This window comes from Amblyomma maculatum, chromosome 10 (assembly GCF_055883805.1).
Source record: "Amblyomma maculatum isolate TAMU_Amacu chromosome 10, ASM5588380v1, whole genome shotgun sequence".
Lineage (NCBI taxonomy): Eukaryota > Metazoa > Arthropoda > Arachnida > Ixodida > Ixodidae > Amblyomma > Amblyomma maculatum.
In genome coordinates this window covers 62,702,206-62,716,947 of record NC_139353.1, presented here as the reverse complement: position 1 = coordinate 62,716,947, position 14,742 = coordinate 62,702,206, and the positions used below count along the sequence as shown (strand labels likewise).

The 14,742-nt window shown below is 44.6% G+C and overlaps 1 protein-coding gene across 1 annotated transcript in view; it reads right to left on the bottom strand.

Annotated features, from left to right (window-relative positions):
* Nucleotides 1-13,820, bottom strand: part of LOC146176674 (uncharacterized) — a 37,665-nt gene extending 23,845 nt beyond the window's left edge. Inside the window, exon 1 of the mRNA XM_084581356.1 lies at nt 13,323-13,820. Coding sequence (XP_084437482.1) covers nt 13,323-13,476 — 154 coding nt within the window. The 5' untranslated portion in view covers nt 13,477-13,820. The remainder of the gene's footprint in view (nt 1-13,322) is intronic.
* Between the last annotated feature and the right edge of the window lie 922 nt (nt 13,821-14,742).

Sequence of the window (14,742 nt, the reverse complement as noted above, 5' to 3'; positions counted from 1 at the left end):
AGGCAAAATTCGAAGGTCGTGGGATCAGATCATACCAGCTGCATGCTTTTCTTTCTAATTTCTAATCGATTTGAGTCCCAATTGTTTTACTTGCCTTTTGTCAACACCAAGAAATCATACTACTTTCCTTGGCATCATGGCTGTTGGTTCCATTTGCTTGCATCTCATACTGTGTACAGGATAAGCTTCTAACAAGGGTGGTTGCTGGCCCTTTAAGAATGAGCTTCGACAAAGAGATCACCCAGACAAACTGCACAATGAACACATAAAAGCAGGTGAAAGTCTACTGTGTGAATGCAAGAATGTATGTCTGCATTAAAAGAGCTGATGCATGGAATGCAGTAACAACACAGGCTAACCCATATATTATTTTATAACCCACAAAGCAAGAAGTACCATCCTTCGTGAAAAAAAAAACACAAAAAAAAAGGCAGAACAAAGTTTAGGGCACGGTCACGAAGATAAAGCTCTTACACTCATTCTACTCGCTGACATTCTATTCGTGTTTTACACGAGGTGTGCGATGAGTTGAAAATTGTTACCAGAATTCCACAAGCATGGTTGTGCTATGTCCCATGAGGGCAGAAGTACCCACTGTGGCCACGCACACCACATGTTCCTGTCACCAGGCACACTTTTTTACACATTATGACTTTCGTGCCATGACCAGCCACAGAGAGCGGGGTCTCAAAAAACCATGTTGTCCTAAAAAAAAAATACATATTTTCTCGACATGAGTGCTAATAACTGTGAGTACAGAACAACAATGCAGCATGCCTTTACCAATGACCAAATTTTACAAGCAACTGAGTGTAAAATAATCTTTGTGCCCTCCGCATGCACACTCTAGGCAATCACGTGTGCCACAGTAAATGCTGTTTACCAATATTTCAACCAGCAAAATAGAACAATAAAACACTTTTATAAGACTTCCATAGGGTTACGATACTTTGCAGTTCGAAATATGAGAACAGCTCTCTGGTTATTTTAGTCCTGCGATATGCTGAAGTAAAGCATCTGAGAGTCATATGTAACTGGGTAATATTTCACCATTTGGGCAATCTCTTGAACAACAGAAATCAATATGCAGAAGTAGATGGTGCATGCTGTGACAATTTAGAGATTTATTCAAAAGTGCCACACAGTTAGGTTAGGAGGCTTAGGAGGAGGCTAGGAGGCTTAGGTTAGGAGCAGCTTGCCAGCCGCTTGGGTCCATCCCTTTCCCTCACTTAGCTCACTAAATCGGTCCCCCTCCCCCCATGTCGTGCAGGTCTGGCGGGATTCCCTGCGGTGCCAGAACGGCCATCACTGTGCGCTGAGGTGTGCAAGATCTAGGTGACGACTATTAGCCAGCTGCGCTAGCTCTTTGGGTTCTGAGAGGGGAGGTGCTTTATGACCGTCGAGGATGCGTAAGGCAAACAGATGCCTCAACAGAGAGATGGAAAGGGGATCATGACGGCTCCTCGAACTGCACGTGTCAGCCCTGCTACACATATATTATGGTGAGGCTACCCAAAAAAACATAAAATATTGTGCCTCTGCCCGTGCCACTACCACAGTGCTATCATTCCTAACAAAGCTTTTTCACATCAATTAACAGAGCTATAGTCATGTGCAAAGACGCTTAACGGTTTCGAGAAAGTGCATGTTGCTGGAAAATAAAAACAACCTCATTGGCACCACTGGTGTGCCGTTGGCCCATTTAAGTCATGTTTAGTCCTTCGGGTACAAAAAGCTAGTATATGGAATTGTACATAAAATGTATACTGGATTACTCAGCAGGGTATACACTTCTCTGTGCTTGTAGTTTAATTCTGTTTGCAAATACAACGTCAATTCAGAAATAAACAAGATGAACGGTGTTTGCTATTTTTTAATTTTCCATCCTTTTTTTTTCTGATCAGAAATTAGATTCAATATTTGAAGGCATTATTTTTCCCTTTTTCATATTCGATTCATATTCAAAAATTTCAATATTTGCCCAGACCTTGTGAAAACATACAAAGGGGCCAAACTTTGGGGTGCATCAAGCATCCCATGAAAAGCAAGAACAGCAGCACTCACCCACCGTAGTTGCTATCTTGAAGCACCTACGTGCAAAGCATCAAAAGACAACGAACGAACCAACATACGAGGAGCGCATTCCCAAGAAGACACAAATTCATGGGAGAAATGCAGCAGCTCTCTGCAGTGCCTTGAAATTTGACAACTACAGCTATGTGCTTACATATGAGCGACCCGGGTCTGGCGAACGCAGCATCAAGTACAAAAACGCGGCAACTGTCGGTCATCACGATGGCTTTTTCACAAAGCACTGCTTTTCGGGGCGAAGTGCACGAAAATAACCAAAGAGGCAATCCCAACTTGAGAGTGCCATCAAAAGACAGGATTTATTTACTCTCCTCCGGGCTTAAGAAAATATACCGTATTTACTCGATTCTAAGCTTTTTCATGATCGTGCTGTTAAAAGTAAGGCAGAGTGGTTAGATTCGAAAGATCGAAAATGAATCCTCCCTCCTCCTTTTTCTCACAGCGATATCTTGAGATAGGCACAAGAAATTGCAATTTATTTGGCAAATATCAGTGGCAATCCCGATTACAGTCTGTTGAATCCCGATTATAGTTTGCTTGAACTTCAAGCTGTAGGCAGCGCTCTACAAGTTCCGAAATTCGTTACGGGGCTCAAACAACTGACACAAAAAAAAAAGCAATGCATGCGCGCCCACGATGCCCATAAAACCTGCCAAGCACCACCGATACCAGCCCCCATGTAACAACGCGCTGATAGAGGTATCGGGGTCACTTCCACCCAGTTTTCGACATTGTGTGCCACCATCTGCCGCACCACCTCAGAACTCTGGCAGCTCTGGCTCGATGACCAAGTGAGCAAGAGCGACCTTGGGGAATACTGAGATTTGCAAAAATGATGAATGCTGAGTGAACTCTGTGAGAACTGAAGATAGAGCTGTCCATAGCTTATGTCAAGAAATGATAATTTACACTTTCATGCAGTGAAAGTGTCAGTACTAAATTCCTTCGTACCTCATAGAACAAAGAATTTTCAAAATTGGGCAATTTGGCTTGATATTTTTTTCCTGGATAATATGTTTTTGCATGCATTTTTAAAACCGTATCAATGTGGTTTTACTTTACAATGAATAGGAAGCACACTGTTTTTTACTGCTAGAGGTCAAGCAGACAGGATGAACAGTTTGCCTAAGAAAAACATCACATTTACGTCACAATGCCTAAATAAAAACATTTCATCATATCGACTTAATGGGAATAAGCAACTCTCATTTGGAATCTATTAAAACAAAAAAGAAACCTATCAATTCACATCATTCAGAGACTGTTGAGGGAGCCAAGGGAAAACACCTGACCGCTATTGAAAACCAGCATGCCCTTTTTGTAAGAATTAAGTTTTGAAAGATTTGAAATGTAGATATAGTTGCAGTTTCGTTTTCCTGCTCCAGACCATGTATAGAATCAGTCCACCCACCTGATACCCAGTCTACTCCCGGCAAAGACACAAGGGAGCCAGCCAAGTGCTGGTAAATGTGTAGCCATTCAGTTAGAAAGAACTAGGGCCTCACTTATAATCAGACATGGGCATCCTCACGAGGGTGAACCCTCATGAGGGCATCCTCACCCTCACCTCGTGAGGATTTGATTTAGTGATGTGAAGACGAAGGTGAGGGAGGGCAGAGGCGGTGAGGTGCAGGTGAGGGAGGGAAAGATACAGAGTTTGAGGGGAGAGGGCAAACCTTCCACGAAAGGCGTAGTTTCTGTATAGTAAGAAAAAGCATGCGACAACACGAAAGGCACGAGTGACCACACACTTTCTCCTCCACTAGGGTTGTGTTGTATAGAGAACAGATGGAACGGAGCACAGGCGCTGCAGCAAAAAGAAGTAGGAACGAAAGCCACAAAGTTGCCCCGGTGCTCATGGTGAAGAAAAGTCTAAAAACGGAGTCACCGAAAGCGATGTCGCTGTTTCCAGCCACACGGAACACGACGGGACCGAGGAAATGCACAGGACAGCCGTTTCTAACTGCTAACGTTTTTTTGCCATTCAAGCAAAAGCAGGTCCAGAGAAAAAAAAACGCGCGTCCAAAACAGCTGGGACGCGCAGTAGAAACTTTGAACACAAAAGACCGAGGTGGAGTGATCTTATCTGCTGCGACCCTGCCATACGTTTTTTGTTGTTGTTTTTTTTCCTCCTTCAGAGTGCCTTGCATGAGCAGTCGATGTATGAGAAGTATTTCTTGACAGTGTTTCATGACTGTCTAGTTAGCAAGATTTTAAATAGAACTTTCATAAAAAGTGTAAATTACAATTCGCAACAAAACCAACGAAAAATAAACTGTGAATTTGTGCTGATAAGAGCTCCAATAAAATAAACCGCAGTTCGATATCCGATGCAATCTTTGTCGTTGTGAATTAGCAAAATCATCATATTGTGCATTAATATGCGCGGCACGTAATTACAATGCATTGTTTTTTCTATAACATTAGGTTTTAATTTATCTATGTTCTTAAGATAGCTTTCTTCAGATGGGTTTTAATATTGTTAGTGAAGTAATAGCCTGTGAGCATTGAGCACAATTTCACGAAAGAGTTGTTTCATTTCTGTGTTAACTTGTTGAGGTCCTGTACTGGAGTAAGGTTCTCCTATTCTTTACTTGATTTTAACATCCGTTCTGTAGTCAGAATAAGTTTAATGCATCGTAATACCCGACGATAACCGAAGAGCGAAGAGAGGATAACCGATGGTCGCTTAGGGTAACAAACTGGTTTACAAGGGAAGGAAAGCGTAGCAGGGGGTGGCAGAAAGTTAGGTGGGCGGATGAGGTTAAGAAGTTCGCAGGGGTCAAGTGGATGCAGCTAGCACAGAACCGGGTTAATTGGAGAAATATGGGAGAGGCCTTCGCCCTGCAGTGGGTACAGTCAGGCTGATGATGATGGATACCCGACAATAAGGCATTATGTTAAGACAGACTCACGCATTACAGGGGTATGACAATGCCGAACCGGCTTCTATGAATCTTTGCCGAATGCACTTCCAGGTTGGCTTCAGCTATGAGGTGCCAGTGCAAGGATGCTTGCAGTTCTTAGATACATTTATTGCTGTTTGCAAAATCAAAGCGTGCTGGTGTTATGAGCCTCGTTAAAAAAGAAGGTATTTTAAACCACCAGTCAGCTCATTTTAGGTTTCCAAGGGTATTGCTAAAAAACTACCAGCATGCCGCTCTTAACAAATCGTGCTTACATGAAATGACACATAGCATAGATGTTTGGCTGCAAACACTGGTCAGTGCAGAATTTCCCTGTGAGGTGGTTACCTAGCTTGTTTTAAAGGGCCTTGCTAATGATGCTAGTGATGTAGAGGAGCACCGCTGAACTGAAGAAGCGCAAAGTACAAGACCCGTTGCCATTCCATATTACTATCAAATCTCCCACTGCTTAAAAATGTGGCTCAAAAGGCTCAAAAGGCTCAAAACGTGGCTCAAAAGGCATTGTAGTCATCACTGCACCAAAAATATTGGCTGGTGAAAGCAATATGATGCAAGGAAAGCATAAGCAAGGATATAGAATCAAGCGCTTAGGCAGGTTCGTCCCGAGGAAGAGTGCGTTCGTTTACCGTACACGGCTGCCATATGCCACAAGCTACATAGAACAAATTGGATGCTGCAACAACAGCACACTTCAGGAGCTGCACGCACGAGTAGGCGCACTGGCGGGTGGGAAAAAAAGAGTGGGGGGCAACTGAACGTCTGTTGCCGCCACTGCATCAGAATCGACGCTGCAACTCGATTCCGTGAAACGACAATCTTAAAGAAGTTCGCGTCTAAACTCAGCAGAAAAGTATACGAAGCATACTGCATTAAGATGGAATTTGTGTAAGCAATTGAGGCCTCGGCCACCTTATCCGATAACTTGGGAGTTTAAATATCCCACACATGTCAGCGTGCCAGTCTTCTTAGTTTGCCATTACTTTGCCAAGATCAGCTTCACTGTAGGGGCGGACCATGTTTATGCCGGCTTTCAACGGCTAATTATCCAAAGCATGGTTTCCTGTGCTTGGTACATCACTATATAAAGCGAAAAAGTGATGCTGGTTCAATGCTGGTTCAATGCTGCAGAAATAATGCAACCGCTGAAATGAAATGTTTAACTGACACCATAGTAGGGTTTATATCGAGGAAAGCTACAAAGCGCCTCTTCACACTTGGTGATGGAGATCCGCACGGGCTGGGCTCAACCCGCCGTGGAGTGTTTTCTCCCTATTGAGATGAGAGGGTGACATCGAAGTCCAGCCCTCCAGGACGCTTGGATCTTGAGCACAGGCTGTTATTTTAGCTTACGACTTTATGAGATCGTTTTAATAAGTATCCCAACAAGATGGCAAGATGAGATGAAGTACCTGTATGCACGTTGCCAAGGCTAGAGTCTCACCAGAGAGCACCTGTCTCCCATACTGTTAAAACGTCTGCCAGGTCTGAACAAAAGGAAGACTTCGGGGAAGAAAGCTTCGAGGGTTTGTGTGATACCTGCTCTCGAACACTACCCTTCAGAGCCTCACACTCACTCTAAAACTGACTCAATAAAGCAGTGTGGGCAATCCGGTTCTCAGCTTTTGCATATGCGGGTATGTATTGTCCGGAATTAAGAAGATCAGCTAGGAGATGTGGGCTTAGGCGAACTGATACAGAGGGCCGATTCCAGAAAGTTGGTGCATATGTGTTGCTTTTCTGTCCCCTTTCTAAGTGCTGCTTTTTTCATAAGCAAATCTAGATTTAAGCACACAATCCAGGAAGCATAATCAAACCTTACGCACGAAAAGCTGGCCTGTTCACTTTTCACGTCGTACTGCTCTAGTTAGGCGCTGTCTCGTTCTGTTCTCGTATAACTTTTAAAACATTAAATAAAAAACAAGTTTAGGCACTACTGAGGCGGCGTTCGCGAAAATCAGAAGCGCAACAAAGTTACGTGCCTCACTTTGATTTTTCTGTTTGTACCTGGAGGAAGTCGGGATGCGATCAGGGCACATCATCGGTGGCACCTGCGGTGCCTTGTCCAAACAACAGCATTTTTACGCGACGTCTCCCAAATGACACCTGTCGCGCACTGCCCCAGACTTGCATGTTATATGTCCCCTCATCCCACCCCCCTCGGCAAAGCGAATAAGAGTCAGGACCCACTGACCCCCTCAAAATTTATGCTTCAGTGTGATAGCGTTTTCCTGTTACTTGAATTACATTGTTCTGCAGCCAATATGCCGTATATGCTTTCCCCATTTGCGACTGGCTAGAAGTTCGTATCTCGTCCTGCCTCATGCAGTGTAGAGTATTTCGTCTATCTCCTTCAAATATTGAGTGTGAACTGGTGCACAGGTTTGCCCGGTACACTATGCCAGTTGTTATTTTCCTTCCTCCTCGAAGTTTCGCCTTTTATTGACATGCCTAGGGCACTGTCCGAATTGCTCTTTGCACTTTTCACACCCCCTGGCTTCCTCGTGCAGTGCATATCTCATTCTCAGCAGCTGTCGAAACAAGTACCAGATGGCTCTAGCCATTGATTCGCTACAGGATGAACGCAGCCACGCAATTTATTTAAGTCCATTATTAGCTCATGATCAATTTGGCTTGACACCGCCGAAAACAGATGCAGAGAATAGTTTGTGCCTACTTCAACTCAGTATAACGTTGACATAGATCGAAAATAATGAAAGAGCTGGAACATTAAAACTGCTGAACATGAGGTTGAGGGTGAGGGAGGGCAAACGAAATGAGGTTGAGGGTGAGTGAGGACCAGCAATATTTTTTAGGTGAGGGTAGGGCGAGGGAGGGCCAGGAAAATTTTCAAAGTGAGGATGAGGGTGAGGGAGGACCATCAATTGGAAAATGAGGGCGGGGGAGGAAAGGCCAAAATGAGGGCATTTGCCCATCTCTGCTTATGACGAATATTTTCAACAGTTAATTGAATAGTTCTTTTTGTTGGTTGGTTGGTTTGTGGGGTTTAACGTCGCAAAGCGACTCAGGCTATGAGAGACGCTGTAGTGGAGGACTCCGGAAATTTCTACCACCTGGGGTTCTTTAACGTGCATTGACATCGCACAGCACACGGGCGCCTTGCTTTTCACCTCCAGTTCTTTTTGCGTTCTTTACGTTAAAAGAGTAGCTTCAAAGGAAGGATGGTGAATCAATAGTTAACTAATTTTGTAGAAGTTGAACCAGCAGCTAGGGTGCAACACGAATGCCACCAAGGAGATGTATGCAATGGGTGACAAATAAACTCCGCTTTTCACACTGCCCACCCGTTTTGTGTAGTTGCTCAAATGCTTTTGCGGGCTGAAAAGTCACCCTTCTTATGCACGAGAAACAGTTTAGGTTTTTTCTAGGCAGCTGTCACAATTCCTCAACATATTTTGTTTATGTTTGCATAAGGCAGCATGCACTGAACTAGTGCATCCACTCCGATGAACGTTAAAATCCTTTGAAGAAAAACTTACTCAAGGCAAAAAGTAAACCTTTATAACAAAATTAGGCTGCATACTATTTCAAAAAGGCATTATTCACTGTTATATTTTCAAAATTCAAGGAACATGAGAATTGGAAGTTTTCCCCTGCTTATAGATTTTTATATGATGCAGCTATCACTCCCTGCACTCTAGCGAGCATGGCATTGCTGCTGCCTAATACCCCTGTCACACGGTCATCTTCAAAGGCGATTGACTCGAGAGCCTTCAAGATTTTCAACTGCGATTGAACTCGAAGGAGTTGTGGCACTGCTACACGGCAAAAAACTTCTGTGCAGCCAACGTCGTTGCTTTCGGTTTTGCTTAAAGAACTAAGATCTTTCTATAAATGCAAAATAAAATATAACTGTAACCTTTTCTTACTAACTGCAGGTGTATAGTCGTTATCAAAGGAAAACTTTGTTTTTCTTTATTTTTTTTTTTAAACACATTGGCGTTCAAACGCCTGTGGTTTTCATTGTGTTTGCTTTTCTTGGTGGTGTAGGCTACAGTGGTAGAAAGTACAAAAATAATGCACCTCAAAGAAGAGCGATGCTACTTTTAAATTTTATGCACCATAATATTTTACCTCGTAAATTAAAGATATAAGATAATAACACTTATATGTTTTTGCATCGTATACGCGCTGTGCACGAGAGTATGCTTGGCGCTCCTCAAGTCAATGCTAGCAACCTTGCGCAACATTCAAAACCTTCGAGGTCTCGATAGAGTTCTGACCTGTTCTGTTGACTTAATAGACTATAGACCTCCTTCACTCCGACTACGTCACGAAGATGCGGTGGCGCTGTCGTCGTCAGTGACTTTCGCGTGGTAGGCAAAACATTTCAGTCGATTTCGCCTACCGTGAATGCGGAATGGGTTGCTGCTGCCGGAAATAAAATAGCCCCATGTCGACTAGTTGCGTCACCGTGGCATGTGCCGAAAGGCACAGAAAGAGAAGTTTAATGAGCTTGCACAGATTTCTTGGCGACGAAGGTAGCCGTAAACAGTGGGTCGCCGCGGTGAAGCGCCAAGGCTGGATACCGACGCCGGCTTATCGGATATGCGGCAAACACTTGGCCATGGTTAAGCTAGAGCTTATTCACTTTTACGCCAGAGCTGTACAGCTGCTTAAAGGCCAGTATATTGTAATGCGTAGGCCTGTTTTTTTGTTAGAGCATGCATAGTTGTGCTTACCTATATGTAAACAATTCCTCAATTACGTTTTTTTTTTTCACTTTGGTAATTGTACGTATGCGATAGTGAGCTGCTGCACGAGTGATCAGTGTCGAACTCCTTCTTGGTTATGCTGCACAGCTAGCCTTCGCCGTGTTCACCACAGATTATTTTAGTCTCATCAGTGATGAAGATCGCCACCGCGCGTTGACAGCCGCTGATTTTCTCGATTGGAGCTGCATTTTTTTTTTGTACCCAGCAGTTTTAGTTGTATTCAATGCGGTTGATTGTGATTGCGAGTTGGTGGGTTCAGCATGGCCGAGTGATATATGGGCTCGTGATTCAAACTCTCTGAGGATTTTTATACGTACTGCATCGTGGTGCAGGGCACGTTGTGGCATTCTGAGCTTATCATGCATGGTAGCCGGGACTGAACTGAGTCGCCCTAGCTAAGGAACCACCACGACCGCTGCAGCTGGTAATTGTAATTCAAGCTAAAAACATGAATACCCGGGATGAAGTTAACGCTGACAGTCACCCACGAAGAGAATAGATACAACCAGACGTGCGGCGTGGCGATTTCAAAGAATAACGCACGGATAAGAAAATCCGTGCGGTGCCAAGGCGAAATACCTTTGCTACTGTTGCCATGCTTAACTAAAAGCTGCTCGAAGCTAGCAAGGGTCTTCGTGCTTAGCAACAACGTCATTTGCCGCTCGATGGGAAGATTCATCCGAGAGTGCAATAATATGTTCCGAGCGGAATATTTCGTACGTAGTTTGCGCTCGCTGTTTACGAGCGAGAAAAATCAGTCTACTGACTCGACTGAAAGCAGTTGTAAGAACACAAGGTTTTGAAATTCTCGACGCGCTCCGCGTTCTTTGCATGGGCGAAAACCGCAAATATATAATAACGTTGCTCATTTTCCCTGGCGGGCAGCAAAGCTTCGCTTGTGCGTCTTGAACCCACGCTCCGTCTTGTACGGCGTACGGGGCCGGGCGCCGCGTGCCGTGTACGTGATATATATGTATATTGTATCGCTTTTGTGTGCACCGCTGAGGCTCAAGAAATTATCTTATTTCTCCTGCCAAAATTTTGGGAGCCTGCACCTCCCAAAACACGCTATTGACAAGCTTGGCCACAGTGCCGCTCCCGTGCTTTTTGCCTACCGTGGGATAGCAGACGACTGCAGCGCCACCTGGATTGCCTTGTTTGTTTGTAAACATGGAGGAGGTCTATAGACTCAATGGCCATTGAAAACGCACATGTGGCAGCATTTGAAGGCCTTCGAGTCGAAAGACAATCGGTTCGAGGGCCTTCGAAATGCACGTGTGACAGCGGTATAATAATAGCTGCACTAAACTATCAAGCTCACCCTAGTAATCCCTTTTACACCTGATTAGGCATGGATGCAGTGCACCCTATTAGTGGTTTACGCATAGAACAAGCCTCTGATACCATGACTGGTTCTTGCTCCATTACATACAGGCTTGGACAAAGACTACCAAAGCTGTATAATGCACGCATAAAAGCAGGTAAAGGTCTCTCATATAAAACACAAGAATGCATGCCTGCATTACAAGAGCTTATGGATGAAATCTAGTATGAACAAAGACTGATCCAAGTATTGTTTTGTGTCCATTAAGAAGAGGTAAACCAAGTATTTCCAAGAAAGAAGGAATAACACAATGAAGCCCACAACACAGCTTGGGCATGGTCAAAAAAATTAAAACTCCTGTGGTCATTTTTGTTCTATACAAGGCCTTGCAGGAGCTGAGTAATAAGTAGAAAGCTCTTAGCATAATTCCAAGAGGAGTGCAGTGCAAATGACCCTGGCAAAGGAATAAGGGAAGATGTATCCCATTGTGGCCACCTAGCCAGCATATGTTTCCAATCACCATATATGCAATTTCACAGACTGTGACTTGCAAGCGATAGCAATCTAATGAGGCCGAGTTCTTTTAAAGCTGTGTTTTCCTGCAAACATAGTACCACAACAGTGTTAGTACACCCACGTAAAAAAAAAAACATTTCCTGTAGATGCGGGCATCAGTGTCGACAGTCTTAAGGCCTCATAGCCTCGCAAAAATTACATACACGCGTAAGGCATAGGGCAGTTTGCAAGCGACAGAGTGGGACCTTTGAACCCCCATTTGACGCCTTGCTGAAAAAAACATGCTTGCCTATGGGATGCAGCCTGATGTGCTCACTTTTACAGCCATAAGACTGCGATGATCACAGTGTCTTTGACATTTGGCCCTGAAAAATATGCCAAGGCGTACAGGGCATCTTATGCGGTAAAGGTTACCTGAAAGGAAATTGCCAATGTAGATTAAATAATTTGAGAACAAGCATTAATGTCTCTCTCATTCCTTTACATATATGATGGCATGATCACGTAGTATGCTCTAACAAAGTAATGCTCTTGCGTATATGCTGCGTGAATCTCGTTGATTTCTGTGCAATGTTGTGTCTCTCTTCTCAACGAAACCTCAAATACCCCCCCCCCCCCCCCCCCCCCTATTGGAAACAAAATAATTAGACACAGTGGTAGATATGAACAAAAGCTAGAGGCAGCTCTGCACTGGCATGCACACTGGGTGCATGTTGTTCCTCTGAATGGCAGATTTGTGAGATAGAATGAAAGGGCTCCTAGACCACTGGTAAAGAAACTGCAAGAATTAAACCTCAGTGATGAGCTTAGCTTTCAACCAGGCACCCACAGAGGCCCCAGTAGAATGCGGCAATATGATACTCCAAACCAAATACCAAAGGCGTTTTTATGCTGGAATCTAAAAATCCCATTGCTGGGCCTGAAAATAGATCTTTCTCGCCATTCTTCCTTTGAAGTGCTTGGAAATTGAATAAAAAAGAAATTAGACAAGGACGGAATTTTTGTTTTACAACCCCATAAACATAGAAAGATTTCCTAGCGCTAAATTTCACTCAAGCTATCAAAAGTGGGAATATGAACCAAAAAGAACATTGGTAAAAACGCATTTTGTTGTGCAAACAGCTAGCTCATGATCAGGGTGCAATGTACCATTACCGCCATCCTTTATCTCGCCTTTGTCTTAGCGGCGTCCGAACGGAGCAAGACGCACTGACGGCCTCAGCCCTTGAAACAATAGCGCGTCATACCGATACATCCTCATTTTGGCACTACAATATATCAGTTATGGCTACATCTGAGAAGGTACAGGCTGTTAAATAGGAAATAAAGACATCGAAATATTGATGACTACGTCCGATGGCTCAAGCCATCAGACAGTAAAAAGGACATGCGAACCGGTACCTAATAAAGTGTCCCCAAATAATACGGATATGAGTCCTGCAATCAGATAGGTGGATAGGTGGCGCGAGCAGATGACACGTGCTGTTGCGAGCGGATGTCAGTACAACTCCATCCGCTGTTTTCACTTAATTTATTCGTGACACAATCATGTTCGCGCGCTTCGTGCACAGACACGACGAGCCCGTGCACGAGAAACAGTCTGATATCTCCATAAGGCGCCTATATTGCAAATGTTTAAAACGAACCGTTCACTTCTGCCTCGGGGATCGAACTCGAAAGTCTACTCATTTTGTAAACACCGCGACAAAGATAACCTCTGGTACAGCTGACCGTTTTTACTGCCTTCGGCGTTGTCCTCGGTATTGGTGCTTGGCACGAAGAGTGCACAACAAAGGGGCGCGAGCTCCTTTCGTCGCTTCAAAGTGACTTGCGCCGAGTCGTCCACTGCAGTCCTCGTGCGCTCATGACTCTGACACTTTGCCATAAACACGCACTGACCAAAACGAGCACTTCCCCATGCTAAAGTTTACCCATGCCCATGCTTGAATTGCCGCATAGAGGTAATACACAAACGATAAATTGCCGTACTTGAATAAAAATTGTCGCTTTTCGGCCTTTGTCGATGCCTACTGCGCTGGTGCTACATTGGCTGGCTGGAGCTGAAGCGGCTGAATGTTATGCTAAAGTAATAGCACCAGAGCTGTACGCCTCTCCCGTCGGCGCTTTATTAAAAAACAATCGCGCCCAAATTAACAACTGAGCAGGTATGTCTGTCGTGTACATTGCAAGGATACACCTAAAACCCCTCTGATCTTTCCTTCTTCTATGCCTCTTTTATTTCTCCATGCCTCTGATAATGATGATGATGATAATGATGATGATGATGGTGGTGGTGGTAATGGTGATGATGATGATGTGAGGCTGCCGCTGGCGCCGACTAACGACTGCCAGGTAAAACTTACGCGGAAACGTTAAGCGCGAAGGGCGTGGTTTGCAACGAGTCGTCTGCTAGTGCGCTGAAGCCGCGTCGTCTGCTTCACCTGACCACGGCCGGTCTGCAAGCGCGCGCCCCTGCATTCAGACCGGCCGTGATCACGAAGGCCGTAAGAAGAGCGTGCACCGCTGCATTAAGTCCGGCCGTGACCTGACGCGCCTTCATAGCGCGAGAATGTCTCATTTTGTGACACAAAGCAGCTCCTATGCGATATTCTGATTGCAGGTGTTGCATGTGCGCAGTTGAATGCGGTGTACATGTGTCTGTCTGCCAAGCTTTCTCTGTAGTCGGCAGCAGCAGTAACTTGCTTATTTTTTGCTCTTCGCATAAAAATGCAGTTCGCCGTTGGCTTCTGAAGGAAAACGAAACCAACCTTCGAATCAATTAAATTTGCATTTTTTTTTTCGTGTTTTTGTATAAAAAATTACATGCTGGCTGGCAATTTCATTGAGGCAAGGTTGCAATTTAATATACATAGTTTTGGGTGGCGCAGTGGTTACGGCGCTCGACTACTGTGCCCAATGACGCGGGATCGAATCCCGGCCTCGGCGGCCGCTTTTCGATGGAGGCGGAAAGCAAGGCGCCCGTGTGCTGTGCGATGTCAGTGCACGTTAAAGAACCCCAGGTGGTCGAAATTTCCGGAGTCCTCCACTACGGCGTCTCTCATAGCCTGAGTTGCTTTGGGACGTTAAACCCCACAAACCAAACCAAACAGCCTTTATCAGTTCGTAAGTCGGGCAAACATTTGACATAGAA